The sequence below is a fragment of the Micropterus dolomieu genome, linkage group LG03 (assembly GCF_021292245.1).
Source record: "Micropterus dolomieu isolate WLL.071019.BEF.003 ecotype Adirondacks linkage group LG03, ASM2129224v1, whole genome shotgun sequence".
Lineage (NCBI taxonomy): Eukaryota > Metazoa > Chordata > Actinopteri > Centrarchiformes > Centrarchidae > Micropterus > Micropterus dolomieu.
In genome coordinates, this window is record NC_060152.1 from 14,880,130 (window position 1) to 14,906,060 (window position 25,931).

Genomic DNA, 25,931 nt, shown 5'->3' on the forward strand with positions numbered 1-25,931 from the left:
CCCCAGTGGCGATTCCATAATGTGGATTATTATTATTTGTACTTTCACGCTTATAAAAAATTATATATGTTGGGTGAGGATTGTTTTGGAAACAAACACTTTCATGTTGGAAATGGACAGTGTGAACAACAACAACAACTCCTTGCACCTATATTTCATGTAAATTTTCCTATATTATCACATTACATTGGTCTCCATACATATAAACATCCAAATTAACATCAAGTAACAAAACTCAAGCAAAGGCTATAAATCTTTTAAATGCTGCTCCAAAAATTAACAACAAATATTTGATTTGCTATATAAAATGGATGCCTGATCCAGCTTTTCCAGTCAGAAAACCTATACGATCAGATACCAGTTTAAAATTAATAAGCTGTATTCTTCACTTTAATGAAAAGACTGGGAATCATTATTTTATGTTTAAGGGAAGATCAGGCTTGACTTAAACATAGCAAAATGCTATGTTAGCTCTCACAGCAAAGTATTCAGGTCTACTAGCGCACTGCTTCCGATCGGCATCCTTGTCACCGATACCTGATCCAACTATCTGAGTCAGTATCGTGCTGATATCCGATATCAGTATCGGAGCATCCCTATTATATAACAGCTTCTAGATATTCACTTCATGCTAAAAGGCCATCGATCCGCACACAAAACAAGCATCGTACTACCAACTGGCATTTCTTTCCAAAAACACCTGCCACAGTGATGAGTAAATATAAAAAGATTCCCTATTTAGGTTAAATCCTAGTCAACGTAGGGAATACAAACTTATTCTACACAAAATCAGAAGAAAAGAAAAAAAAGAATTCCTGGAGGGATTGACAAAGTCTTCAACCAACAGACAAAATGTCCAATTTCTGGTAAAAACAAAACAATATTAAAGCTATTCCTTCATCAAGCACTAGCAACATTCATTACATTTATTCGTGCATTCACAAACATGAATCGGCAAAGCAAAATATATGTGGTGTACTCCGTTGCCTCCTGGTTCTCCCCACACTCAGCTGAGAAGCTGATGAAATCTGCAATGCTACTGAACCATTCATCACTCTAGGTTTTAGAAACAAGTCTGCTTATAACACAATAATTTCCCTTCAAATGTTTAAGCTTCTTGCTTTCTGCAACACACATTTCTGTAAACCTGTTATAAGACAGCTACATGCATAATTTAGTTGTACATAAGAAGATGATAACACCACATGTTCAGAATAGCAACATCGGACATATTATTCATGAGGCCGAGTCTTAAGCTGATGATACACGGGGCAACTTTTTGAGCAATGTTACTGGGCAATCTTGCTGGTCCGACAATGTTTTGAACGGATACCAGCAGGGCGGGGCAGGTGGTGGGGCGGCAGGGGAGAGGGATTACGGTAGTAATCTTTACACATTACATTACCCAACACCATTGCTCCAAAAGTTGCATCAGCTTTAGAGGGGATAGAGACCACAATAACAGACAAAATGACCTGTGATTTCACATAACAACCAAGTGAAGACATAACCAATAAACTGGCGACAAGCTAAAGAAGTAAAAGCAGTTCAGTGGCGTTTACCACTGTGTTACCTCCATTTCAACTCCTCCAAAGAACCCTTATTTGCAAATGACAACTATGGTTATTTTCTTATTAAATTAAGCTAGACGCCGCACATGTGTCATGTAAATTGTAAGAAGTAATATTTAACTTACATCTAATCCTAATAGTAAAGTTGGACATCTTATCACAAGTATTTTAAATACTACATGCAGGACTCCCAATACCTCATAAACCAGAGCTATGTGAAGGAAATTGACACTGCTGCAAGATGGGTTCTGTGTTGTAATGTCTATTTAATAAAGCAGTAATCGTAATACTGGACTGGCATAATGTTGCCATTAGGCCCACCTATCCTATCAATAGTATGCAGACAAACTGTAAATTCCAACATTAAGCTAAATAATATAGATGACTGAACAGATTATTCAGGGAATGGACAACCACCCTGAATTAGAAATGGGCTACCCAGTGACACTTTTTACTTATCTGATAATCATGAACTACTATTAACAACTAATTGATGATCAGATCATTCCCGTTTCATTTCTTTGTAACTAATAACAATTTTGATTACCCTGTTGTAAAGTCTAACCGCTCTATGTAATATATAATATGTATGACAACACAAGATTGTGAGATTATATTAGATTTTCTCAACACCATAAAGAGAGAAAGAATATTCAACCAATATAACTTTGGTCTACTTTAATTCAAAACGTATTACTGAAAATCATTTGCTGTGCATTTTCTATGTTGAGTATTGAAAAAAAAAGTGCTTTCCCTAAATATCCTAGTGCTTTAACCCACTACTTTCACTAAATCTTAGTCTATATCAATGCATGGTTTAGGCTAGTTTCATTTCAAGTAAGTTAACATTACATGGTACGCACTAAAAATGGGCTAAGGACACTGTTAACTTCACTGACATGGGTCACATACCCAAAACTCCTGCTTTGTTTTTAAGTTTGACATAACCAACTAGGACCACCAACTAATGTGAATGTGCAAACCTGCTTGGTCAACTTAATTTTTAATAGTTGTAATAATTACATTTGTCATTTACTTGAGGAGTTTAAGTGCAAACAGTTTGATATTTTACAATTACTTTGAGGGAATAATTTACATTAAACTGGTTTAATTTAACTCGGTATGTCTCTCCTAGCACCTTGTTGTTTTCTTATACATAGGAAATATAATTTCGGTTAGATTGAACATTCCCATCATCTTCTAAAACTATATACTAAAAATTTTAGCCACTGACTCGCATCAAACAACAATCATGCATATTAAAACGACTAATGTTAACAGTCAGCTAAAGATAAACGTGCACACAAATCAAAATACAAAGCTAAAACTGACATGTAACTAAATCTAACTAAACTCCTTGTAACCACCTTTATCTGATTATCTCGCATAATCAGTCAGTCCAGACCATGAACCCGGGTAACTTAGGCCCAACTGTAAACAGTGCTAAAGCTATAGACCGAAACGAGACGTTAGCTTAGCTAGCATGAGCGGCTGTTTTCAAGTAACCATTACAGCGCCACTCTTTGTAAAACGCGGTCGACTGAAATTTAAACATTCACTTTACAAATTATTCATAGGCGTTTTGTGGTGCACTAAATTGCTTTACACTTCACGCAAAGCTACTGCCGAGTTGTGCAAGCTGATCACGGTGAACGCAGAAATGCATTTGAAGTAGCTAAAGTAAGCTAGCTAGCGGGTTAGGCTGTGTCAAGCTACTCACATTTCTTGAGCCACTTCATCCAGTGGCGAACGATGACGCCGTGGTGCTTTTTGTTTTCAATGCACCAGGTTGAAAGTCCCTGTATTGACTCCATAGTGTTCGAAACTCCTTGAAACCGCCGGTCCAAAGACGCCTCCAGAGCGACGTTGGAGCTGCGGGGTCCGTGTCCGCTTGCAGCCCCAGAACCGGCCGCCATCTTTCCAACACTATCTGAGGATCGCTCGCTGCTGCTGCTGCTGCTGCTGCGGATGGCGCTAACGTAATGAGGACGGACATAAACACGCCCCCATGTTTAAGTTTAACGAGGTAATAATATTTATAACTGTACAAAAACACAGAATACAACGCTATAATAGTTTAAGTAGTTTAATCAGCGGACACGATCCCAACTGACGGGAAAATGGACAGAAGTCGGTTAAATGTTGTTTATTTAAGGCGGTGTAACGTTACAGAGAAATATAGCTACAGGTGACTGAAAGATTTTCTCGTTTCTCAAACAAAAAAAAATGTTCTGAAATTATCTTTAATGTACCTGTATTGACTAAAATAACGTTTAACAATGTTGTAACATTACCTCGGAATTCTTCAAGGTTTACCTAAATGGTTTAGCAGTTATTCACTGATGGGGTGTTTTTTTAAATTTTTTTATTAACTGCTTTACTCAAACAGGGATTATTGTCATATGTGGGAAAGGGGTTTCATCACAAAAATGACATAATCTGACACCATTTCTCCTCATCACATAAAGCCTTGGTTAAGTGATTTACATCACACAGTGCAATCTGTCAGATCTTATTCAATAACAAATAACACGATACCTGACAGAATAGCCTACCACCGAAGAGATGAACACTGATGCAGGCATACACACATATACTGTCCTACAGCAACCCTGATCTGTTACACATTCTTGCAAAAACATCCACACAGGTTTTTATTGTTCCTCCTTTTCTATGTTCAAGTCTCTTGATTAAGTCTGTCCCCAGTTGAAGGCAGCAGTGAGGGCCACCTGGCTGTGAGGCTGCGGGTCTGTAGAGGGGGCCGCTGACTCAAACTACATGCTCTCCAGGCAGCTTTCAATCATCTGTGCCGTCCAACACGCTCTGGCTAAGAGCTAGATCCCAGTAGTGTTCTGTGCCGTGTTTCTTGAAGTGTTCTCTGGCCATGCTCTCTGTGGGGCACTGCTTGAACTTCATGTCGCCAAAACTACGGTCTTTAGCTGTGCCCTGGAGAACAAAAAGGAATCATTAGACTTGAATGAAATCACAAAACAAAATAATTAAAATGTGTGAACACTCACCTCCCAAATCAAATAGCACTTGTTGTTCCTCTTTGTATCGTCATCACCATCTGGATCTAATTAATAATCAATGCTAGAGTTCAGTATCCTTGAAATAAGCACAAAGGCATGACAACAAGCACAAAAGTCAAGCTCCTCTTACCATCTCTTTTACTGTTGTGTTCCTCCCATTTGATTCTGTGCATCATCAGCTTCTTGAACTTTTTCTGTGATTTAGGGCCTAAAGGAAAGGACAGATTCTGTTTTTGAGTATTACTTTAATGGTCCTACTACTTTATTTTCTCAAAGGGTAGCAGGGAAGATAAAATCTTGTAGAACCTTAACCACTTAAAATTGACTCCAAGCCTCTTCTTTCTTTTTTTTCTTTTTTTAACACCACGTACTACCATGTAGTCGTTAACAATGTTTACCATGACATCAGTATAGTTCTTTGGGCTTACACTGACATAACACACAAAGGATTATTGAGCTCAAAATGCTAAAACATTGACACACTTAACAGTACTGTAGTTCAGAAGGAAAACTTACAAGATACAGCCTGTTTAGTCAATGACTAAGCCGAAGGCACATAAATGATTTGTCTATACTAAGTTTGGACCCTTTTCATGTGCTCCTCGTGCCCGATGCTACTGCATCAGTTGCCTTCTCACCTGCAACCATAAACATGCCATGTATATCTTCTTTCACATTCTGTTAAGTCCTCAACGACAGCGACACAAAACTCCATTTTATTTAATTTGGTTCAGGTGCATCTAAAAAAATAGAATATGGTGGAAAAGTTCATTTTGAGCACTAGAACCAGACTGAGAAATTAAAAGCTCAGGAAACCTTTGCCAGTGAGTTAATTAGCTGATTAGAGCATTTCTCAGGTCGACATTTCTGCATTATAAATTCTTTATTCGAAAACCTTTTGAGATACTGGAGTTTTGATTTCCATGAGCTGTCAGCTGTAATGATGAAAAATGGCTTGAAATATTTTACTTTGAGTAATGAACCTCAAAGTAGGTTTTTGAGAACATAAACACGACAAGGTACAGACCAGTGAGCACTTAAAAATGCATGTCTAGCCCATAATGAAAAAACAAAAGCCCATAATGAGATTACTGACGAAACAGATCCATCCAGTAATTAAGCAACACAGACTTATGTACATAGTTGATTATTAAAAATTTCACTATTTGGAAAAAATGAAATAAATCAGTTAATGACTGGTGTTAAATCTTCATACTACAGTCATGTTTTCCCCGTCAGAGAAAGTGTTTATTACAGATTACATGTCTTTAAAAGCTGTGCTATATGAAAGAGAAAACATTTTACTCCCAGTACTGATGGTGTGATTTGGGGCTTGTCAGTGTTCCCTTACCTCCCTCCACCACAACAAGGTTGACATCTCTGTGCAAAACTACTGTGCCCGTCAGGTACAGCTGGTTGGCATTGGCCTCCACTTTAAACTTCTTAGCAGGATTTTGCAGGTTACGGATCCTGTGCAGGGAAGTTAAGGTGCTTAAATTAGACACACCTCTAAGTTGTGACACTGTACACCCACACACTCTTGATTTGATACATATATTTGAACTACACTATGTGCTCTCCCTACAAATCCACACCTGTACACTGCAATATGAACACCATTCGTGACGTCTTCTTTTAACTTCTTGACCTTCTTCTCTTTCCTCTGCTCCGATGTGAGCTTACGGGCTGCATTTGCCTCCTCATGAGCCCTGCAAAGGACACAATTAGAAAAATCTTAAAAGAAAGCTTTAGTTGTTCTTGGATTATCATAAAATGTTAAATGGAAATTCAGAGTAGTGCAAGATAGGGGTATGTCATATCACGTTATATCATTTTGGTATAATATGAAAATTATTCTGACTAAACACTGCAATAACAAGCATGGCTGACGAAAGTAACTGGCACCACGATGGAAGAGTTAGTTCTAGGGGAGCGATTTCAGTTTTGTTACAAAAGATAAGATATACGACAAACCATGGTAATATGTAAGAAGTGCAAGAAGACTATAACAACAACAACAACAGGGGGGGCAATGCAAAAAACTTATTTTTACCACCTCAAGCAGAAGCTCCCTGTTAAGTACGAGATCAGCCAAAAATTCATTGAGGAGAGCTCAACAAATGAGTTCTAAACCAAAAGTATTTTGGCTTCAGTATTTTGCCATAACATCAAGAATATAATTATTACAGAAATACCCTGAAATATTGTGATATTATTTTACCGCAATATCACACATCCCTCGTGCAAGAGATGAGGAGAGAGTGGGGGACAAGCAGCATAGAGGTTAATTGTGTTACTAACTTCTGTCTCTTGGCCATCTGTGCTCTGACGTGGGCCTCTACCTTCGTGGGGTCCTGAACCGCCTCCGTCCCCAGCACTCTCATCAGGTTGGAGATGCGAACTGAGAAAATAAAAACATATTAGTTAATCTTAGGGTTGGGTATCGTTTAAAATTTTACGCTACCAGTACCCTTAAAGGGGCATTACGGAGTTTCCAGCGGCCACTAGCTGTGCGGTTCTAAGATTGCAACCAGGTGTGTACTCATAGGCGTGCTCGCTTGAACTCATGAGCATGCATAATCCGAAACACAACCACTTTCATACAGAAATACCACAATAAACGCACGAATACCTGCATACAGGCTGTAGCTTTTCACTCAGACCTGTTCAGGCTCTGTTACTTCAATGTTCCCGTCTCAGAGGCAGATCAACACCGGCGCCGTACCTTTCATTCAGCGCAGCGAGCCGCATATTGGCACAATTCTCCCAAAAAAAGGCAGAGTGACAGCGGCTATAGACAGACAGGGAGAACAGACAGAGCTGGAAACTCAGGTAAACTCCCTACTATCTAAACTACTATCTGTGAATCTGTCACCGGAGGCTCAGCAATGTCAGCACAGCTACATGTATTGGATGATAATGAAACGGTTAGTGAGCTGGACTGAATATTATAACGAGATTGTATCACACTTTATAACCGCTAGACCGCAGTAACTTTACTGTAACTACTGATAGTAGATGGCTCTTTCTGTGTTGTTGTGACTGTTTTGTTGCAGTGTTTTATATTATGTGGGTCAAGTTAGTTACACCGACTGAGAGGTGGAGAGGTGTACCTGAGTATTGGTAGAACCACAATAAACAAACTGAATGTTAAGAAGCAAACAGCAGCAGGTCCAAGCTGCTGTAGCGTTAGCTGGCTGTTCCACTACAGGCTAACGTTAGTAAACAAATCTCTCCACATTTGCTTTTTACCATTACATCCTTTCTTACAGGCTAAATCAACAGTAGTACACAGGATAGTAACACGGTCACGTTAGCTGGTGAAGTAATGTGGAAAGTGATATAACTTTGCACCGGATAACATTAGCAACTGCTCGACGTTAGCCGACGAGCTAACGTGACTTTCTGTGTTTCTCCAGCTTTACTAATGCTCACTTTGTTCTTACTCAACATCATCTGAACCTGTTTGGTCTGATGGGCTTCAGCACATAAGCCTTTATTGTTGTTTTGTATCCTTACGTGGAGCCTGTGTTTTGCTGTGAGCCCGTTGTTTCGTGGTGTTAGTGGACTGCATGTCGTTAGTTGCCGTGTTGTCGCTGTAGTACAAGAGGCGCTCAGGAGCGCGCACAGGGCTGAATCCGACCCGGAGACCTCACATTAAAAGCAGAATAGTGGCTGATGCAAGCAAAGGAGAAAACAGATGTGCATATAGTCCCTTTAAACTGATACCAATAGCAATGGAGTTATTCATTCGATACCTTTCATAAAATGCCACCTGTTGAAGCCATAGAAGTTTATTGGTAGCCTATTATTTTTATTGTTGTTATGGACAAGCACGGGGATGCATTTTATTTTTTCAAAAAAAAAAAAAAAAAAAGAACCACCAGCGATTTTTTCTATATATGAATAAGAGGAGGAGTGAAATAGTTTAGTGACCAAATAAGTAGTGGTAAACAAATTTAAGGTAATTTATTTCATACGTGTGTTGAAAGTAAACAACGGAAAATTATTTTAAACTTTCGATCAATAAACTGAATTGAAAGATCTCCGCAAGTGCTTTTTCCTTTATTGGTGAGTCGCAAACCTCCAAAAACGACAGTCACAAGTATAAAACGGGTAAGGAGTCCGTTTAAAACAAGTCACTTAATTACACTAAAGAATCTAAAGTTGCAAACAGAGGAAAAGAGAGGCTGCACGTCCAGCCAATCACACTGACTAGTCTACATCTGATATCAGCTGCAGCTGGAACGCAGTGATGGATCAGTGACAATTGTCACCGATCGATTGAATAGCAAATAAAAATGTACAGAGAAGTGTTAAATGATACCAGAAGATGAAACCAACAGAAAGCCAAGCTTGTGGTGATAAACTTGCAACAGTGACGAACATGCCTGAGACCACAGCTGAAGGTGAGCGGCTGTTAAAATCAGGCGTGGCCTTTTTTTTTCTTCTTTTTTTTTAAAATACAGTTTATGGTGAAGGCACATCAGGAAAAAAAAAAAAAATAGGTGAGCGCTTCTCTTTCTTTCGGTGTGTTGCTTGCGTGTTTGGCTGCAAACAAAACCATACAAATAGTCATTTTTGGCCGCAATCTGGTTACAAAAAGTATCAAATAAAGTATTGGTTTGACTCTATACTGGGCTGTTTCGGTCAATACCATAAAGGTATCAAGTAGCAATACCCATCCCTAGTTACACTCCATTTACTCTTTTTTGTAGTAGTTTGTAATAATAGTAATTTGTGTGTGGTTACCTTTGGGCTCTGGTGGAGGCATCAGTCCCAGACGAACCTTCTCTTGAACTTCTTTTTGTCCCTCCCTACGGGTCTGTCTTCTCAATTTCTTCTGTTCTTTCTTTGTCAGGTATACACCCAGCGTTACTGGCTTATCTGTGTCAACTGAGGGGGGGGGGGGGGGGGGGGGGCGACAGAAAATTATACCAAGTCTGCACATTGTTGAAAGCTGCAGCACAAATGCACAATAAACGTTAGAATAAGCACAACAATAACAAAACTTGGGATCAAGGTCTGTGTTACAAAAACAAATTTGAACATCTATTATTTTAACTGGGCAACTCCATCTGTAAAAGAAGAGTGTGTGACACCACTGAAGGCTCCTTAAAAAAAAAAAAAAAAAAAAGCGCTACTAATGGAGTTGCCTGCAGTGCAACAATCAGGAAATCAGAAATTGTATATTTTCACATCTCTTTTTTTTTTTTTTTTTTTTACATTAAAGTAGTCCAAGTTAATTTAAATATATTTTATTATATTCAACTCACCAGGTACTATCTCTCTGAATGTACATCTACCTCCCACTAAAGATTGTTATGAGACAGAAACTTTAACAGCATGCAGACTTAGTTTTTACCTTCCATACACTTACCTGGAGGGCTGATTTGGGCAGGATGTTCTACCAGGTTGGTCACACCAAAGAGTTCCAGCTCTTCAAATTTTGTGTCAGGTGTTCTTAATAAGATCAGAGGGAAAATCAGTTAACTACAGTTAATTGGTTGTAAATTACATTATTATTTATGCCATAAACATTATACTAGATATTCTGCGCCTTTATAGTGAGAATGAGACAAAGAACAGTTTTAACGTTCCACCTAGCATCATACTAAGTGTTTCAGTTTCTGGATTAGCTGTTCTTACATGTCTATGTTGGAAGGCAGGATGAAGGAGTCCCACCACTCAATGTTGGGCACCTCCCATTCTCCAATCTCTTTTTTGGGGGCAATCAGTGCCAGCTTGGTGGATGCCTGGATTCCTGTCTTCTTTGCTGCCTGGGCAATCTCACTCTGCAGCCTTTCCAACTGCGCCTGATCGAGGTCAAGATCAATGCAGGAGGGACAAAAGAAAAGTTACTTTGAACAAAGTGTAAATTTTATGTCTCATTCAAATAACCAGGCTAAGACTACTGTTGATGCATCACAGTAAGGGGGTAAATCCAACCTTAGTTCTAATTCTCTGAGCAATCTTCTCAAAACGCCCCTGGTCATGGAATTTGAAGCTCCTGCGAGGGCGCTGAGCTGGCGTAATAGGCACACGCTGGTCGAAGTAGGACGTGGACTCTAAGTCCTCCCCAGGTTTCTCCTTCAGCTGCTGACGGAACTGCTCCCTCTTTACCGCTCGAATGTTAGCTACACGGACAGAGAAAAATCAATTGAGGATCATCAAAACAAGTGTACACACACACACACACACACATGACCACTGTACACATACCTTTCAGTGTGGGCATGCGGTGCGTGAGTTCAACCTCTTTGCCACTTGCATCTACAGTTCTTCCCTTGTCATCCAGAATAAGAGGCGTTGGCTTGTTCACCTCCTTGGCTTCTACTTTCCTATTAAAAAAAAGAGGACATACAGAAAAGCAGTCTCATTTTCACACTGCCACATCAACGACTCAACGTCACCCTATGTTTTTCCCCTCTTAAGATTTAAAATCATATATATTGTGACATTACTCACGGTGGGGCAATTCCCATTGCATGTAGATTAGCTAGTGCCACAAGGTTGTGAGGCCCAGTGTTCCCCAGGGCTCCAAGGATACCAGGTTTCATTGCTAACTGGGATTGGATGCGGGCCTGTAACTCAGCAGCCTTGCGGGCCTTCTCGATAGCGTCATTCATGAAGCTGGCAGCCTGGGAGGGGGCGATAGATGAGGCGCCACCTGCAGCTGCAGAAGTGCCAAGAAGCCGTGAGACTGGAGGGCTTTCCATTTGTGACTGTGGTGTGGGAAGAGGCAACCGCTGAAGTCAGGGAAGAATAAGAACGGTGTCATATTAAATTCCTGATATTGTTTTTTCAGTTTGTTAAGTCAGAAGTGAAAAGTAATTTATTTTACTTGTCCAGCAGGGGCTGAAGATCCAAAGCTCAGTTGTTTCTTCCTCTCTTCTATCTGTTTTGTGGCCGCTTCCATCATCTGTTTTATCTAACAGTACAGACAAAAGGTTAGTTAATGCAGAACGTTTATCTAAAAAAAACCCCAACAATATTAACTCACACTGAGAAAATAATCTCATACCTGCATTTTGGTGAGCATGCCAGGGCTCTCAGATGGAGGTCCAGGTATGACCTCAGGCTCTTCCACCTCCTCAAAGCGAGGGACCCGTTTCCGCTTGGCAACTGTCACATCTCCTATCTCTGGAGTTTCTCGCACTGCGCCTGTTTCAGCCTCATCACCAAACACATCCTGAGACCAACCAGCCAAAACAGAAACACCAACATCACCTCACCATTAAACCAAACATAAAAGTACGTTTAGATGTTTCTACATTTAATCATATTATTAGACTCAGGGCTCTACAGTGTGCATTGTCACTTGTATATGCCCCTAAAAATAGATACGTGTGAGCACAGTGTGCGAGTAAAGGCTACTGTAACGTTCCAACTCACAAAAATAAAACTGCAGCCTTTAGTCACTGATACTGTAACCTACACTGGACATTTACAGCTAAACTTCACTGCTCACCTTTTCCTCATCTCTGCTACATTCACCTGCCGCTCTCTTGTTCAATCACACACTCAGTACGCACACAACAAAGACAGCGATAGACAATATCGACTGCGTGATGTGGTAGTAAGACTAGTAAGAAAAATGCCACTGCCCTTGTTTGGGAGTACTTTGGGTTTAGTCCTGATGATAAGATAAAGGTATGCCAGCCAACAAAGACGAAGTTGTGTATCTCTGTTTAGCCCACTAATGTGTCGGTATCTGCCGCAGCAACAACTTTTCATGGGAGACTCACGTTTTCCATTGCCCCTGGTTTCCTCCCGGGGTCACAATTCTCCTGATTTCCCATATGTCTCCCACTATATGACAAATGTTCACTTTGTGTCTTTTTCCATTGCCTTCATTATTGTTTCTGGCACTTTACAGTGCATACAAACCCTACAACTCTCTCTGTCCACCCAGACAACTAGCACGAACGTAACGTAGTGTTTTCACTCATCACTGTGATGAGTGATCAGTATTGTGAAAAGCTCTGTCCATGTTATAAATGCTGTTTTCAATGTGTCAAATTTTCAAAATCATCTGTTTCAATGTTTTAAAAAGCTTTGAGAATATTCTAAGGCCAAAGACTAGAGTCCAGATAGCAGGGTCTTCACTCCCATAGTCCTTAACAGGTTTTCACACAGAAGGAGCGCACACACAACCATATTAATACGAATGGAACAAGTTGTTAACTTACTGTGTTACTTGAACATTTTTCACTGTTCTTCTAAATTTCTTTGCGTGCTGTAATTCTTTTTCATTGAGGACCACATATACTTCTTGGGAATAAGGTAAGCATAGAGCCCTGAGACGATACGATTTCCTAATTATGCTTTTGTCAATAATCTCCACAGCATAAGTAAACTAGGTTTTTAGAGTAATCAGGCAATGCCATAATGCATATTTTGTCTGCTAAGCATGCATTAATAATTTTCTGATTTCCTGACTCCCTCACTTTTCTAATAGTGTGTGTAACTGTACGTGGTCACCCATGTTGGGCAGTAACACGTTACTTCGTAACACATTTCTGTAATGAAATTACTTAACTAACTAGTAGTGTAACGGATTACTATTTCCAAAACAGTACTGTTATTACAGTTATTAATCCAAGTCACGCTGCGTTACCGAATGCACCATCCTTGATGTGAATGCGCGGCAGGTCAGTGGCAAAGGACCTTATGTTGTTCAAGTCAGGTGTTAGCCAAGAAGCTAAAGGAAGAATGGAGAATGGATGGAGTATTGCCAATATTGTGTCTAACATGTAAAGTGAAAGTAATCTAGTAAAGTAACAAGTTCCGTAACTAGTTACTTTTATCACCCAGAAATAAGTAAAGTAATAGTATTACTTTTTTAAGGAGTAAAAAGTTACTAGTAACTTACATTTTCTGAGTAACTTGCCCAACACTGGTGGCCACTGTAATCCAAGATCAATTACCAGAGTAAAATTAGGTCTAATTTCCTACCAATACAGTGACAATACATTTGGTAGGGTGCTTGCTTACCTTGAGGTCTCTCTTGCGGTTCTTTTCTCCTGCTCCTTTGTTGCCACGGGCACTCCGGCTTTCCTCCAAAGCTTCAAAAAGACGTTCCACAAAACCTCCAGCAGAGTCATCAAGGAAGGGACGCAACTGGTCTGAGGTAAAAATGAGTGATAAATCATTTGCAAAAACCAGTGTTCCTTTGATCATTGACACAATGAAATGATAATCTCTTGACCTCACCACAGCGTGCCTTCATATGCACAGAAGAAAAACATGATCGCAGTGAACACCACGATTAAGCAGATACTACTTTTTTAATGGGGTTGTTTCCTTTTTTAAACTGTATTATTTTATTTCTTGCTGTATGTTTTTCCAATGTGCTCTTTTTAATTTTAAAGTGTATTGGGACCTTGCTGCATGGTGATTCGGCATTTTAAATAAATTTGACTGATTCACTGTATCTAAATAAATTCAGGTAATTTTGGAAATCAGTACCTGACAGTGGAGTCTACAAGGATTAGCAGTACACTACAGCCAATACAATGGGGATCTTTATTGGTGCTTGTCAGTTTTCTCCTATATTAATTTACAGAGCATATGAAAGCAAAATCTATTACATGTGTTTGTTACACATGTTACATGCAATATGAACATTACTGTCTTCTTGCATAAAAAAATGACTGCTGATAGCTAAAATCACATTGAAGGTATTCAGGGATGTTTGTAACCACATAACGATTTAGTCATCATTAATGTGGGAGCATTAATGACAGGCTATTTTATTAACTGTGGTGAGCCTATAGCTTGAAAATCACCCCAAACACAGATTATTTGGACTGCATATTAAATGTCATACCTACAGTGATGCAGCAAACAGCCAAAAGCAAATATTTGTGTTTGTTTTCTGTTTCCATGTAGATTTGGTTTTGATTATGGTTATGAAACCTTAATGATCACAAGTGGTTCCTTCAGACCCTGGATTTATGGTGCAAATTGCATTTTCTCTTAACTGGATCTACACATTAAAACACAGTAAGTCTCAAATGGTCAATACAGTTACCTATGGTCTTTCTTTTGTCCAGTCCCTTTCCAACACAATGCAAAGCCGCAGTAACCACCGTGGGCTCTGAGAAACCCAGCACCTTCTTCACAGTGCGCTCCACCCATGGCCTCAACTCTTCCATCTCCCGTTTAGGAAGAGACATCCTCCAATCCTGCAGAACAGTTTAAAATTGAACCAGATTATCTCCTACATGTCTCCAGGAACTGCAGCCCCGTTGGGGGCTAAAACAGCCAAAACAGGGCTAACGTTACATGCACAAACCCCCCGCTGTCTCTCTGAGATGCACAAACGCTGACAATATTCAAACTAATTAAAACAGTAAGTCAAAAACATGGTGTTTGTCAGCTGATAGCTGCAATGTTAGACTGGCTGACAGCTGTGCTAACCAGGGGCAACATGCAAGCTAAAATCAATTACATCCGCCAAAACTCCCCGGCTGCCAGCTAGTTACCGTTAGCATACAGCTAACCGCGAGCTACAAACATCAGCCAAAACTGCTTAATTTAAATTAGAAACCTTTCGATTCTGCCTTTCTCCTTTGTCAGGCGGCTTACGTTATAAAAGTAAAACAAAAACAATCAAGTTTGAGAACCGTAAAACACTCAAACTGCTAAGTTTCCCGTGAAAGTTTCTTTTGGATCGCGCCGTTCACACGACGTTTCTAGTACATGACCCGGAACAGGAAATGGATGCTGCTTCTTCTTCGTGAATATTTTCGCGCGCTCGTTCCGATAAATGTCCGTTGTTTCCACCTAGCAGCACCTGAAGGTAAATGTCGCCTGTTTTGTCTCTCAAGTCAGGTGTTTAGAGAAGTCAGTTAGCTTGTTTTTGAAGACCATTAATAAGAAATAAAAGGAGATGTTAGACAGTGGCATTGTTACAGAACTCGGTAAAACGGTTGGTATTTTTCTTTTAATCAACATTAAACAACCAGCGAAAAGTGTTTATATGTTTACAAGAGACAAAACGTTCATTCATTTGCCAAACTATTGACTTAACCTCTACAACTCTATGTTTTTTTTATGCACTGACGTACATATAATCAGAAAGAAACATTCAGTTGTTGACTTCAAGTAATCACTGGTTGAAGAAGTATTCAGATATTTGACCCACTGTACATTAGGCCTTCTTCTCTCTGAACAATGGTGGGAAGTAACTACCATAAGTACATTTACTCTAGTAGCTACTGTACAGTTTGAGGTATGTGTATTTTATTTATTTGAGTTTTTCCATTTTATGCTACATCATACTTCTACTCCACTACATTTGGAAGCCACTACTGTAGGCTACTTTTTACTCCATTGAATTGACAAAATTAGTTATTTTGCAGATTCAGATTATTAACACAAAATATAAATCAACCAGTATAAAGTAGCAGTGTATAAAGTAGTTGAAATGAGTTCCTCCTTTAACAGACAATAATGCATCACTAATTATAATCCACTGATGTTATCTATCTATCTATCTACATTTCTATATCTATATCTATATCTATATATATATATAATGGTCCCTTTTCAGGCTTATATAAATATATATGTACTTTTTTAGTATATTTTGATGCTAATACTTGATGTTATGTACTTTTACTAAAGTAAGTATTTTGAATGCAGTATTATTATAACACAGTGTGGTTTTAATACTTTGAAGTAAAAGATCTATGTACTTCTTCCACTACAGAAATGTAGTGGGGTAGAAGTTTTTTTAGGGTATTTTATGGTTTTTGGAAGAAATTAGCTTTCTTCAAATTTCTATGGTATTTTATGGTAAATGTACAATTTTATTTGTTTTTTGTTTTGTTTTTACTGTAAAGCACTTTCTTACCTGTCTTGTCTGTGAAAGGTGCTATATAAATAAACTTTACTTACTTACTTTAAGTTAGCATAAAATTGACAAAACTCAGGTTAAGTACAAATACCTCAAAACTGTACTTAATTACAGCACTTAGTAAGTTTCCACCACTGCAGGTCGTAACTGTAACTGCACAACAGGAGGAGGCTATAAATCTTGGCAAAGTTTTCAAAAATAGATCAAATTTGTACAACATGCTGTTCAAGGTCAAGAATGAATTTCAATGCTCAAGTTTAAAAATATCAAGAAAAGTACAATAAGCATTGAAATAAGTTATATATTTATAATAGAACTGGTATTTCAGATATTGTTTATTTGTTTAAATAAGAGGGACCAAATCACTTGGTGAAGTTGGTCTGAAGCAATATTGGTCCATAATGGAATCTCAATGGAACAATGTTTGAGTGCTGCAGCATGTGAGTAAGCAGCAGAATGAGATCTAATGGATGCCAATGCATCACATGACTCCTTCACTCTTCCTGCAGCTTTGGTTCATTTATTAAGATGTTTTAGACAACCAAAGTTGGTCACGTTAATTGACCAAATTTAGATAAAGAATTAACGTGGACCAATCATTATTATTTGTTGTAACGATCAATTACGTGTCATGTCATCCTTCTTATTTTAAAGTTATCAGCAAACCGTCGTTTGGTCTGTTTCACAAAGCTGATATATTGAATCCAATGTAAAAGACTAAATAGCCTACTAACCCGCAAATTAATGCATAATCTATAATAATAATAATATTAGCTTTTATCAGTCTAGAGTGAAACATTGCCTAACTATTGCCCAGCTAACCACAGATTAGTCATGAAGTCAGTCCCCTGGTAAAAACATGGGAGTATCAGGTGACCTCCATTTCCTTCAACTGTAGGTCCGCCCCCTCATTTTTTCACTACTATCTTTGCATGCAGTGATGTGGGTCATCCAGTGCAGTTGTAGTAGTGTGAGCCTGAGGCTACACCAGTCTGCCCCCATCCACGCTTCCACTCACACTGCTCACTGTGTACTATGTAACCATCCAGTGTCTCGATAAACTGTATATACATAACATATTTATGTATTTGCCAGACATGTTCTTACTGCAGAGTTCTTTCTGCAGAGCACTATAGCCTGATTTATGTTAAAAAAAACAGCCTGAGTTGTTTTTACAGGGTTGGCAGTATCCAAATTTGGTGTCTTGAAGGATATATGGTAGCTTAAAGGAAACCTCTCGGAGGAAAATAATCGGTGGAAATTCAAATACTTTCATTGTGTACTTTTATGTTATTGTATGAGCTTTTTTTCACCACCACAAGCCTCTTTGTTGAACTTTGGATCCAGTTTACTCTGTGACCTCTCTGGTGTATATGTGCAGAACTAAAATACCACAAATGATATGGTGTAAATTCTGTGGAAGAGAATTGGGCTGCAACTAACAGTTTTGGTTATTGATTAATTTGGACATTTTTATTCTGGTCTACAAAATGATGTTGTGAATTCACAACTTCCCAGGGCACAGGAATATTAATTGACAACTATTTTGATATTGAATTAATTGTTATTTTTAAGTATTTCTTTAAAGCAAAAATGGAAAAGAAATTTACATTTATCTGACACTTTTATCCAAAGTGACTTACAATTGCTATACATGTCAGAGGTCGCATACTTCTGGAACAACTAGGGGTAAAGTGTCTTGCTCAGGGACACATTGGTAGATGGATCACAGTGGGGGATTGAACCCAGGTCTCTCACACCAAAGGCAGGCATCTTATCCATTGCACCATCACCACCCCTTAAGAAATCATTGCTGAATATCTTTGGACTGTTGGTTGGACAAAACAAGCCATTTTAAGATGTCTCCATGGACTTCAGGAACTTTTTGCTATTAGCTGATATTCTATAGACCACACAATTAATCAATTAGTCAAGCAAAATATGGTCAGATTAATAAATAATGTTTTAATAAATGTAAATATGTAATAAATAATTGTTAGTTATAGGCTTAGTGACTTATTTAGCAGTCAACAATATGCAGTTTACAATGATATAAAATGGAGCTGTTTTAAACAATTATCAGAATTGCTGTTGGCTAATTTTCTGTTGATCAACAAATTGATTTATTGGTGATTTCAGAAGTATATGAGACAGTAATTGGAAGATTTATATATAAATCTTGTCATCTGTCAGTCAGTTAATTCTTGCTCCAATTTTATTCTCTAATTGTGAAATTTATTCTCTAATTATAAAAACCATCGTCAACCGCTTATCCTGCGTACAGGGTCGCGGGAGGCTGGAGCCAATCCCAATTTACATCGGGCGAAAGGTGGGGTACACCCTGGACAGGTCGCCAGTCCATCGCAGTTGTACTAAAAACGACCTGGTAAAATACACATTTACAAGAGTTATTCCTAATCTGGTAGTAATCAAATGATTAGTGGGACAGTAAACAACATATTCACTCCCATTTACCCACTCAGCTACCTCCCCCACCATCACTACCCGTGATCAACCTGGACTCCTCTCTCTCTCCAGCCAATTCTATTATGACACCTCAGCAAATAATATGACAATACTGCATATATTTCTATACAAGTACACACAGAAAAACAAAACACACACAGGATCACATGCACACACACATGCCTGCTTTTATCCACACCGGCACCGGTGACTTCTGCTACTGCACTTGTCTGTGCAGCTAAAACAAGCATAAGCTACAGCATCATGGGGACTGGTGCTGAGAGCTGTATGAATTAATCTGTTATATTACTGGAATGCCAGGCATTTAGTGTGCAGTTAATCCTTGTCCAGTATTGGCAAAGCACTAATTGTCTCTCACAAGTGTTTCCTTTCATTTGCTGAACAACTTCCCCCAGCGTTCTCGACGTACTAAATCACAAAGTGATGTCAGCTGATTGTATTAATGTGCATTATTGCTGTGCTATAAATGTTACATAAGTGCATAATTTGTGACTTTATTCGAGATATTCCCTATGTTCCTTCACACAGCTTTTTGATTCATCAAGTGTGTGGTTATGATATATTTCATCATGCTGACCCACTTTTATTTCATTGTATTTGACAAGGGCTGTAAATCATCTTGGAAGATACAATCTCAGGGGACTCCACTGTCTTTACTTTACACATGGGCTGCTATAGGACCTCAGTGTGCCTACCAGTGTGAGTGCACGTGCATACATACTAAATCCCAAATTGTTCACTAAGAGTTTAAGCTTTTATCTCTCGCTTTTCTCTCATTCATAACGGACTCTGTTTGCCATCTCTGCCTTCTTTACGCACCTTTTTTTTTTCCCGTCCTCAGTCTATATTATGTGGTGTTTCCCTTTCACTCGCTGTATCTGAATAATTGAGCAGTCGTGTAGGATGGCGTCATCACAAGCAGGCTCCCTAGAACACATTCAGGCCAAAGAAACTGATGAGGATGTTATTTGCCTGTAGCTTGCCTGTGCCCCAAATATTACACACAAAGTCATGAGATACACGTGCGTCCTTGAAAATGTAGTCCTGTATCGCTGTCTTTACCGTGTCCCCTGTTGGTGACTTTACAGTGATGGGGACCACAGATGGTGGGCAGAGCAATGTCTTCAACCCCACACACATCGAGGCCCGTCATTGCTGTGAGCTCCAGCAAGGCAGACGTGACTTCGAAGTAGCTCAGATTTCCATCGCAGGGCTGGCCCCTGTGCAATTTTAATGAGCATCCAGGCTGTTTTGGGACTAGTCGGCACTAAAATCCCCCGAGGACTTGGGGTGAGTAAGAGCAAGTGTGTGAGCGTCCTCCTATCATGTCTTTGTGTGTGTAGTTGTAAAGTCACAGTGTGGCTTCACCTCACGTGAGTTCTGCTGGAGTGCAGTGAGGGAATTGTGGGGGAGGGGAGTTTTTAATAAGTGAATAAGCACCTCATTGTGTCATTCCCTTTATTATGCACATAGCTCATGCAGCAGGACTGGACAGACGCCCTTAAATCATTAACTTGTTAAAACCAATAAGGGGATGTGGAACCACAATTAAAACCTACACAAGGAGGGCTAAGAGGGGCGGTAAGTTCATTATGTGCAATCCTATTGATGTACAGACACACGTGCTCTATTAATCCAACACATGCTTGTTGGATACTCTGGAGAAGTGAAAACAACTGAGCACAATTGTGATGCAATAACAATGACCTAGGGTTAGGGTTACTTGTGGTGTAATGTAGACTATTACAGATACAGCATGCTAAATTAGTATAATGTAGTGGGGGTATAACTTTGTTCAAAACAGAATTGTAGAAGGCAAAGTGAAAAACACAAACAAAACAAAACAAACAGGTGGTGCTAAAACATGGCAAAATAAGTGGGGGAAAACAACAAATGTCCTTCATGCTCCCCAAAACTGAGTGAGGTCAGGTCTCCTCCCTGTGCCCTCCACACATCCTCTTCCTGTCCTTTTTCTCTTGCCCCTCATTTCCATCCTCCAGAGGAGGAAGTGAGGGGGGGAGTAATGGTGGAGGGGGAGGGGGGTGGGGGGTAGAGGGCAAGGGCTTCTCTGCTAAAAACTGCATGGATACAAGGGGGGGCCGAGAGGGAGGGAGGCAGAGGGGAGGAGGGAGGGAGGGCGGTATCTGTTGTTGTAATGTAGCACAGTCAGTGTGTCAGAGACAGGCCCATCACAAAATCAGCCAGTCAGTGTGTCAGAGCGTGCGGTGGAGAGCGGCGCACGCGTGTGCATCTGTGTTTATGACTCTGTGGAAGGTTTGCGTGTGTGTGCGGCAGCACTGATTTCATCCCGTATGAGCAGGGAGAAATCAAACCACACCCTCTTAAAATTTGCCACTCTCGTGCCCATGTGCACGCGGTATCCATGGATGTGATGCTGGAGTGGAGAGAAAATGGAGAATGTTTCAGCATTTTTAATTTGTGAATTTGAGTCAAATGACATTTAATATTTGAGTGAAAAATTTCCATTGAAATTTCCATGAGCCCAAATTGTTTGTTTTGTCCGACCTTCAGCCCAAAATCCAAAGACGTTCACTTTACAGTGATATAAAACAGCAAATCCTCACGTTAGTGAAGCTGGAACCAGAGAATATTTGTAGTTTTTGTTTGAAAACAATCAATCGATTATCAAAATAGTTTCCTACACATTTTCTGACAATCAGCTAGTATTTGCAGCTATGAAATTAGTACAAAGCTTTTTGTCTACAGCTGTGCTGATTTTCACCAATGATTTACAGCATATTGTGATGTAAAATTAACATTCATTTATGTAACATAATACTGGAAGTTTTTCAACAAGATCTAAAATTACCTCTCGTTTAGTATAGAAAATACATCACTGCCAACACAGCGCAGTTTTATGGGTTTAGCAGGATGTTTTGGTGAGTGATCAGTACGGTTAACCTTTGACTCTTGCATTTTTTTTTAGAGGGACTGAAATCAGCATGCCTTGGTTCAGAGATCAGACTTGAGCCCCTGTTTGACTGTTCTCTTACAGCACCAAGGATGCACCACAGACACAACCACACCAGGCACTTCTCTACTACCTATAGTGGGTATTCACTCATTGTGACCTCATGAAATAAACAACCAAGCCATATGAACACACATATAAAGTACAGTAGTGTTTGCGTTCTGTAGAAGCAGCTGGTTGGAGGATCAGCCAGCCCCCCTACTATTGCTAGTCAGATTACCGAGGCTGTAGTCTCACACCCTGCCACCTCTCCTTCCCTTCACCACCCCCCTCCCTCTTCAAAATGTACAGTCTGTAAAAATGCACCCCATCGCGTCGCACATCTGCTTAGTGAGAGCTGCTTTCCAAAACACAAGTCTTACTCACATCATTGCATATTATGTCAAAAATCTAATCAAATATGTAAATGTTTAAACGCATACAAGTGTACAAAAAAACTCACAAAACAAGCGAATTAATATAGGCAGAAAGTTCAGCTTTTAAAAATTGTTATTTATTAAAAGATTTTCTCCTCTTTATTACTGTTGGAAAAGTAACCAGAGGAGTAATGTTGTGTAAAGATGGGGGTGTGAGAAAGATAGAGTTAAGTTTAGAAAGAAAACATACTAGCGTGAGGGCGGGTGGGAGATGAAGGAGAGAGGGCAAGGGCAGACGAATGCAGCAGAGTGGGGGAGGGGAGGGCAGCCGAGAGGGGAACTATAATCAGCTTTTACAATTTGAGAAGACATTTTCTGATCAATTAGCAGTGGAGCAGCTCCAGTAGAAAACGTACATGAAAAAAGGACAAACAATAAGAAATAAGTGCAATTGGTTTCTCTGTCATACCACAACCGTATAAAAAGAGGAAAGGGGTAGACTCCCCTTCCTCCGAGCCTTTGACCAGCGTCTGGCACAACATACTGCCACATCTGAGGACAGGATGGGGTAAGACGGTCTGACTCTGGGTCTGTGACCGAGGGTTTGTACACTCCTTCCTCCACAAACATAGGCAGTAACATGGAGGCTGCCAGCGGCTCTGTGTTCACACGCGGTGCTTTTTGGAGGAGTCTGGTACTTGGATATCCCTCCTCTTGATTTATGTAAATGTATGAACCACTCATACCAATTTAAAAAATATTTTAGTCTAAATATTTACAATACTTTTGCAATATAGGTAAATCCAATCACATCGCTAAAACCCCTTCTACATTTAGAAGAATATTATGAGTACATTTCCAAATAAAGAGAGGCGTCAAACATCTAAATTAGAATAACAATAGCAGCAGTAGAGCTCGGTGCAAATAAAGATTTACCTCCCTTAATTACATTTATATTTTCAGTTTTTTTTTTTTCAAGTTTTTAACAGCACCAGCTATAAGTGCAGTCGGTTCCTCTGTCGTTCAGAAACAAAAGACAATAGTGCGTTCCATTTGACATAGGAAGTCGGAATTTCCACGTTCAAAGTCGGAAATTTCAAAGGGAACGCCCTCTTTAGTCGGATTTCCGACTTGGAAAGTCTGGAGAAACGCACTACTCCGACTTTGTGATCCAAGATGGCTGCTCTGAGTATTAACACTTTGAAAGCTGTAGTTTATACTGTTTATTAGCATTTCTGTGTACTGTGTCTCATAATTTTTCGTACACAAAGTGCTGTCCAACTGCTGTCTGTGGAGGTGTTGCTACAGTGTTTAGTATGAGTAAATCGCACAATGTGTTTTTTTTTAAATCAACCAGCGTAACAATGGCTAAGCCTGGCTAGTTGTAAACAACGGCTGGATGAGCAAGGTTTTCCAACTTGTTAACTGGAACGCCGTCAGCTCAGGTGTGACGTGATTCCCAGCTCCAACCTCCGAGGTAAATGGAACGCACCAAAAGCCCTAAAAGGCTACACTTTAATACCACATGAGAAATAGTAGCCACTTCTGTTTGGTGTGTGTAAAAGTTGGAGATGTAAGAAGTTTGGATTAACCGTTGATGTCAGAATACTAAAGCTGGACCCCGGTTTTTAAGCAGTAGATAGTTGATGATACTGTCGGTTTTGATGCTGTGTGTTAACTTGAGAAGCACAATGAAAATGATTACATGTAGGCTTTTATGATTGAACATGTACTGCTTTTGTGAAATAAAAGCAAACAATCAAAACGCAGCATGAATGCACTGAAAGCACCAAATGCTCTTATGAACACATCGTATTTGGTAAAAGGCACAGTAGTCCAATAGTTAAGATTTCGCTTCTGTATTTGTTTTTTTTCCTCCTCATGACAGCAATAAAACCCCCCCACAAACTGTCATCTTCCCAGTTGCCTCACAAAAACTTTAGGCCAAACTATGCAAGCGCACAGCAGATGATGTTCAGCTGGCCAATAAATAAATACAAACAATAAATAAATGCAGTGTCCAATCAACACATGAATAAATTAACTGTGGGACTTCAAGAGTCATAAGTCTTTGAGTGGTCCTTGTGTTTTCCTCCGGCTGGTCTGTTAAAAGTTTTTCTTGGATTTACATGACACTGATTGCCCGTCGGTTGGCAGTGGACGACCGGGGCACAAACTTCGGACCCGCAGCATGACAAGCAACGTTGTGTGACCTCTGATCGCCGTGATGTCACTCGTCTCGATGCCTCGCCGCAGATCTGCCAGCCAAGTGCCCCGAACAGTTCTTGGATTACATTCGTGATTGACGACATCGTTTTTTCCACTACAGTCTCCAATGACTCCCAACACACTGCATGTACAGTATAATGTTGCCTTCTGTACACTGTATTCCACACAACACTAGCTACAACATTTTCAGTGACATCGCGGTCACTTTTCCTCTTCAAGCCTGACGCCTCTATTCTATCTACAAGTGAGTGAAAGTTTGTGTCTCCTGCCATGAGACTAGAATCAAATTCAGCTCAATCTGTATTACCTCATCACAATAAACTTTGGGAGCTTCCATTCTGAACACTGACATCAACCTTTCTAATTTCAAATCAAGTCTGCCCGAAACAGTCATCTCTGAATATACTGATTGCTTTTATGCTGAGGAGAAAGTATTAGTTGCTCCTCAAAATCTCTCCTATTGATCATTACTCAATAAGCTGTAAATAGCCTATGAGGTGTTCTTCCCTACCCCCCCCCCAGCCACAGCTGCTTTAGTGCACATGTTCAAATTATTGTGTAATTGTTTTTATCAACTCTGATAGATTTGTATGATCATCATTTGTCTTCAAGATCTATCGCCTTTCCTCCCCTTCCTGTCTTTAATGCATCTATAATCATAGGCCTTCTTCCTCCCTCAGCAGCTCTTAGCCCACAGTGGTGTAACAAAGCAAGGCTGCCGGCTCTTTGCTTGATCGATGCATCAGGTCTCTAAGGGGGTTGGGCCCACCCTGGGCAAGGGCTTAAGTGTGACCTGAGGGGATTGACTTTGACCCTGACAGGCCTCGATGGTTTCACTCTCGCTGTGTTGTGCAGCAACAGGCTGGCTTTGGCACCGGACTGGCTTCTTCAGATTTTTGGGGTGCTTGTAGGTCGTGGTAGAAGAGATAGAGCTGTCTTGCATAGCTGGACTGCCCCTCCTACGGGGTGGGAGGACGGCAGCGACAGGCTGGTTTTCATTGTTACCCGCCGCTGTTCTGCCCTCATGTGAAGGGCAGGCTTTTCGTGGGGACAGGATGGGGGCAACGTGGACCCACGTCAGGCTCGGCTCAGAGCGTTGACTAGTTTTGTAATTTGGTAGCTTGCCTAGTTCCTCTCTGTCACCGTCCTTTCCCTTTGTGTCCAGATTTAGCTGGCTGTTACCGGCCACATCTGGTGAGATTTGGCTTGCATTAGATGCCAGTGATGGAGAAGGAGGGCCGTCCCTTTCGTCACGTTCTTGCTTCAACCTTTTGTCTTCTGAATTGATATGAGCGCACTTGAGAAGCACTGGGGAAGGCGTGGGGGAGTCCGTACCTGTCCAGCTGAGTCTGCGCTTCTGGAAAGCGAGCAGGAGATTCATTGGCAAGTGAATACAGA

The 25,931-nt window shown here is 40.1% G+C and overlaps 3 protein-coding genes and 2 long non-coding RNA genes across 11 annotated transcripts in view; 2 read left to right on the plus strand and 3 right to left on the minus strand.

Annotated features, from left to right (window-relative positions):
- Positions 1 to 3,603, minus strand: part of rprd2b (regulation of nuclear pre-mRNA domain containing 2b) — an 18,947-nt gene extending 15,344 nt beyond the window's left edge. For both annotated transcript variants that reach the window (XM_046044823.1, XM_046044822.1), the window contains exon 1: positions 3,292 to 3,603. In XM_046044823.1, coding sequence (XP_045900779.1) covers positions 3,292 to 3,487 — 196 coding nt within the window. In that variant the 5' untranslated portion in view covers positions 3,488 to 3,603. The remainder of the gene's footprint in view (positions 1 to 3,291) is intronic.
- Positions 3,003 to 4,604, plus strand: LOC123968224. Its single transcript, XR_006824413.1, has 2 exons — positions 3,003 to 3,251; positions 3,360 to 4,604. It is a non-coding gene; the product is annotated as an uncharacterized LOC123968224 (long non-coding RNA).
- prpf3 (PRP3 pre-mRNA processing factor 3 homolog (yeast)) lies at positions 3,642 to 15,323 on the minus strand. The gene is made up of 17 exons (XM_046044824.1): positions 15,159 to 15,323; positions 14,640 to 14,793; positions 13,601 to 13,731; positions 11,628 to 11,795; positions 11,448 to 11,534; positions 11,072 to 11,352; positions 10,826 to 10,944; positions 10,553 to 10,740; positions 10,253 to 10,419; positions 9,984 to 10,066; positions 9,356 to 9,499; positions 6,905 to 7,004; positions 6,199 to 6,312; positions 5,955 to 6,073; positions 4,734 to 4,811; positions 4,592 to 4,647; positions 3,642 to 4,517 (listed from the first exon to the last, which is right to left on the minus strand). Exons 2-17 carry the CDS (start codon positions 14,782 to 14,784, stop codon positions 4,368 to 4,370), a joined length of 2,130 nt encoding a protein of 709 aa, XP_045900780.1. The 5' UTR covers positions 14,785 to 14,793; positions 15,159 to 15,323; the 3' UTR covers positions 3,642 to 4,367.
- Positions 15,324 to 15,383: 60 nt separating this feature from the next.
- Positions 15,384 to 22,056, plus strand: LOC123968225. 2 transcript variants are annotated; one of them, XR_006824415.1, is made up of 5 exons: positions 15,384 to 15,410; positions 19,562 to 19,655; positions 20,045 to 20,246; positions 20,430 to 20,537; positions 21,904 to 22,056. It is a non-coding gene; the product is annotated as an uncharacterized LOC123968225 (long non-coding RNA). The 2 variants fall into 2 exon arrangements; XR_006824414.1 differs by lacking the exon at positions 20,430 to 20,537 and having other exon boundaries at positions 21,904 to 21,991.
- Positions 22,057 to 22,419: 363 nt separating this feature from the next.
- The window catches only part of LOC123968219 (circadian-associated transcriptional repressor-like), a 63,758-nt gene continuing 60,246 nt past the window's right edge, over positions 22,420 to 25,931 (minus strand). For all 5 annotated transcript variants that reach the window (XM_046044828.1, XM_046044829.1, XM_046044830.1 and 2 more), the window contains one exon: positions 22,420 to 25,890. In XM_046044828.1, coding sequence (XP_045900784.1) covers positions 25,276 to 25,890 — 615 coding nt within the window. In that variant the 3' untranslated portion in view covers positions 22,420 to 25,275. The remainder of the gene's footprint in view (positions 25,891 to 25,931) is intronic.

Excerpts from the sequence above, each read along its gene's own strand:
- prpf3 (XM_046044824.1), bottom strand. The coding sequence starts at position 14,784 with ATGTCTCTTCCTAAACGGGAGATGGAAGAGTTGAGGCCATGGGTGGAG. Across the intron at positions 11,535-11,627 it reads GCATGCTCACCAAAATGCAG|ATAAAACAGATGATGGAAGC; the intron begins GTATGAGATTAT and ends CTGTACTGTTAG. Across the intron at positions 9,500-9,983 it reads TGCCCAAATCAGCCCTCCAG|TTGACACAGATAAGCCAGTA; the intron begins GTAAGTGTATGG and ends CCCCCCCCTCAG.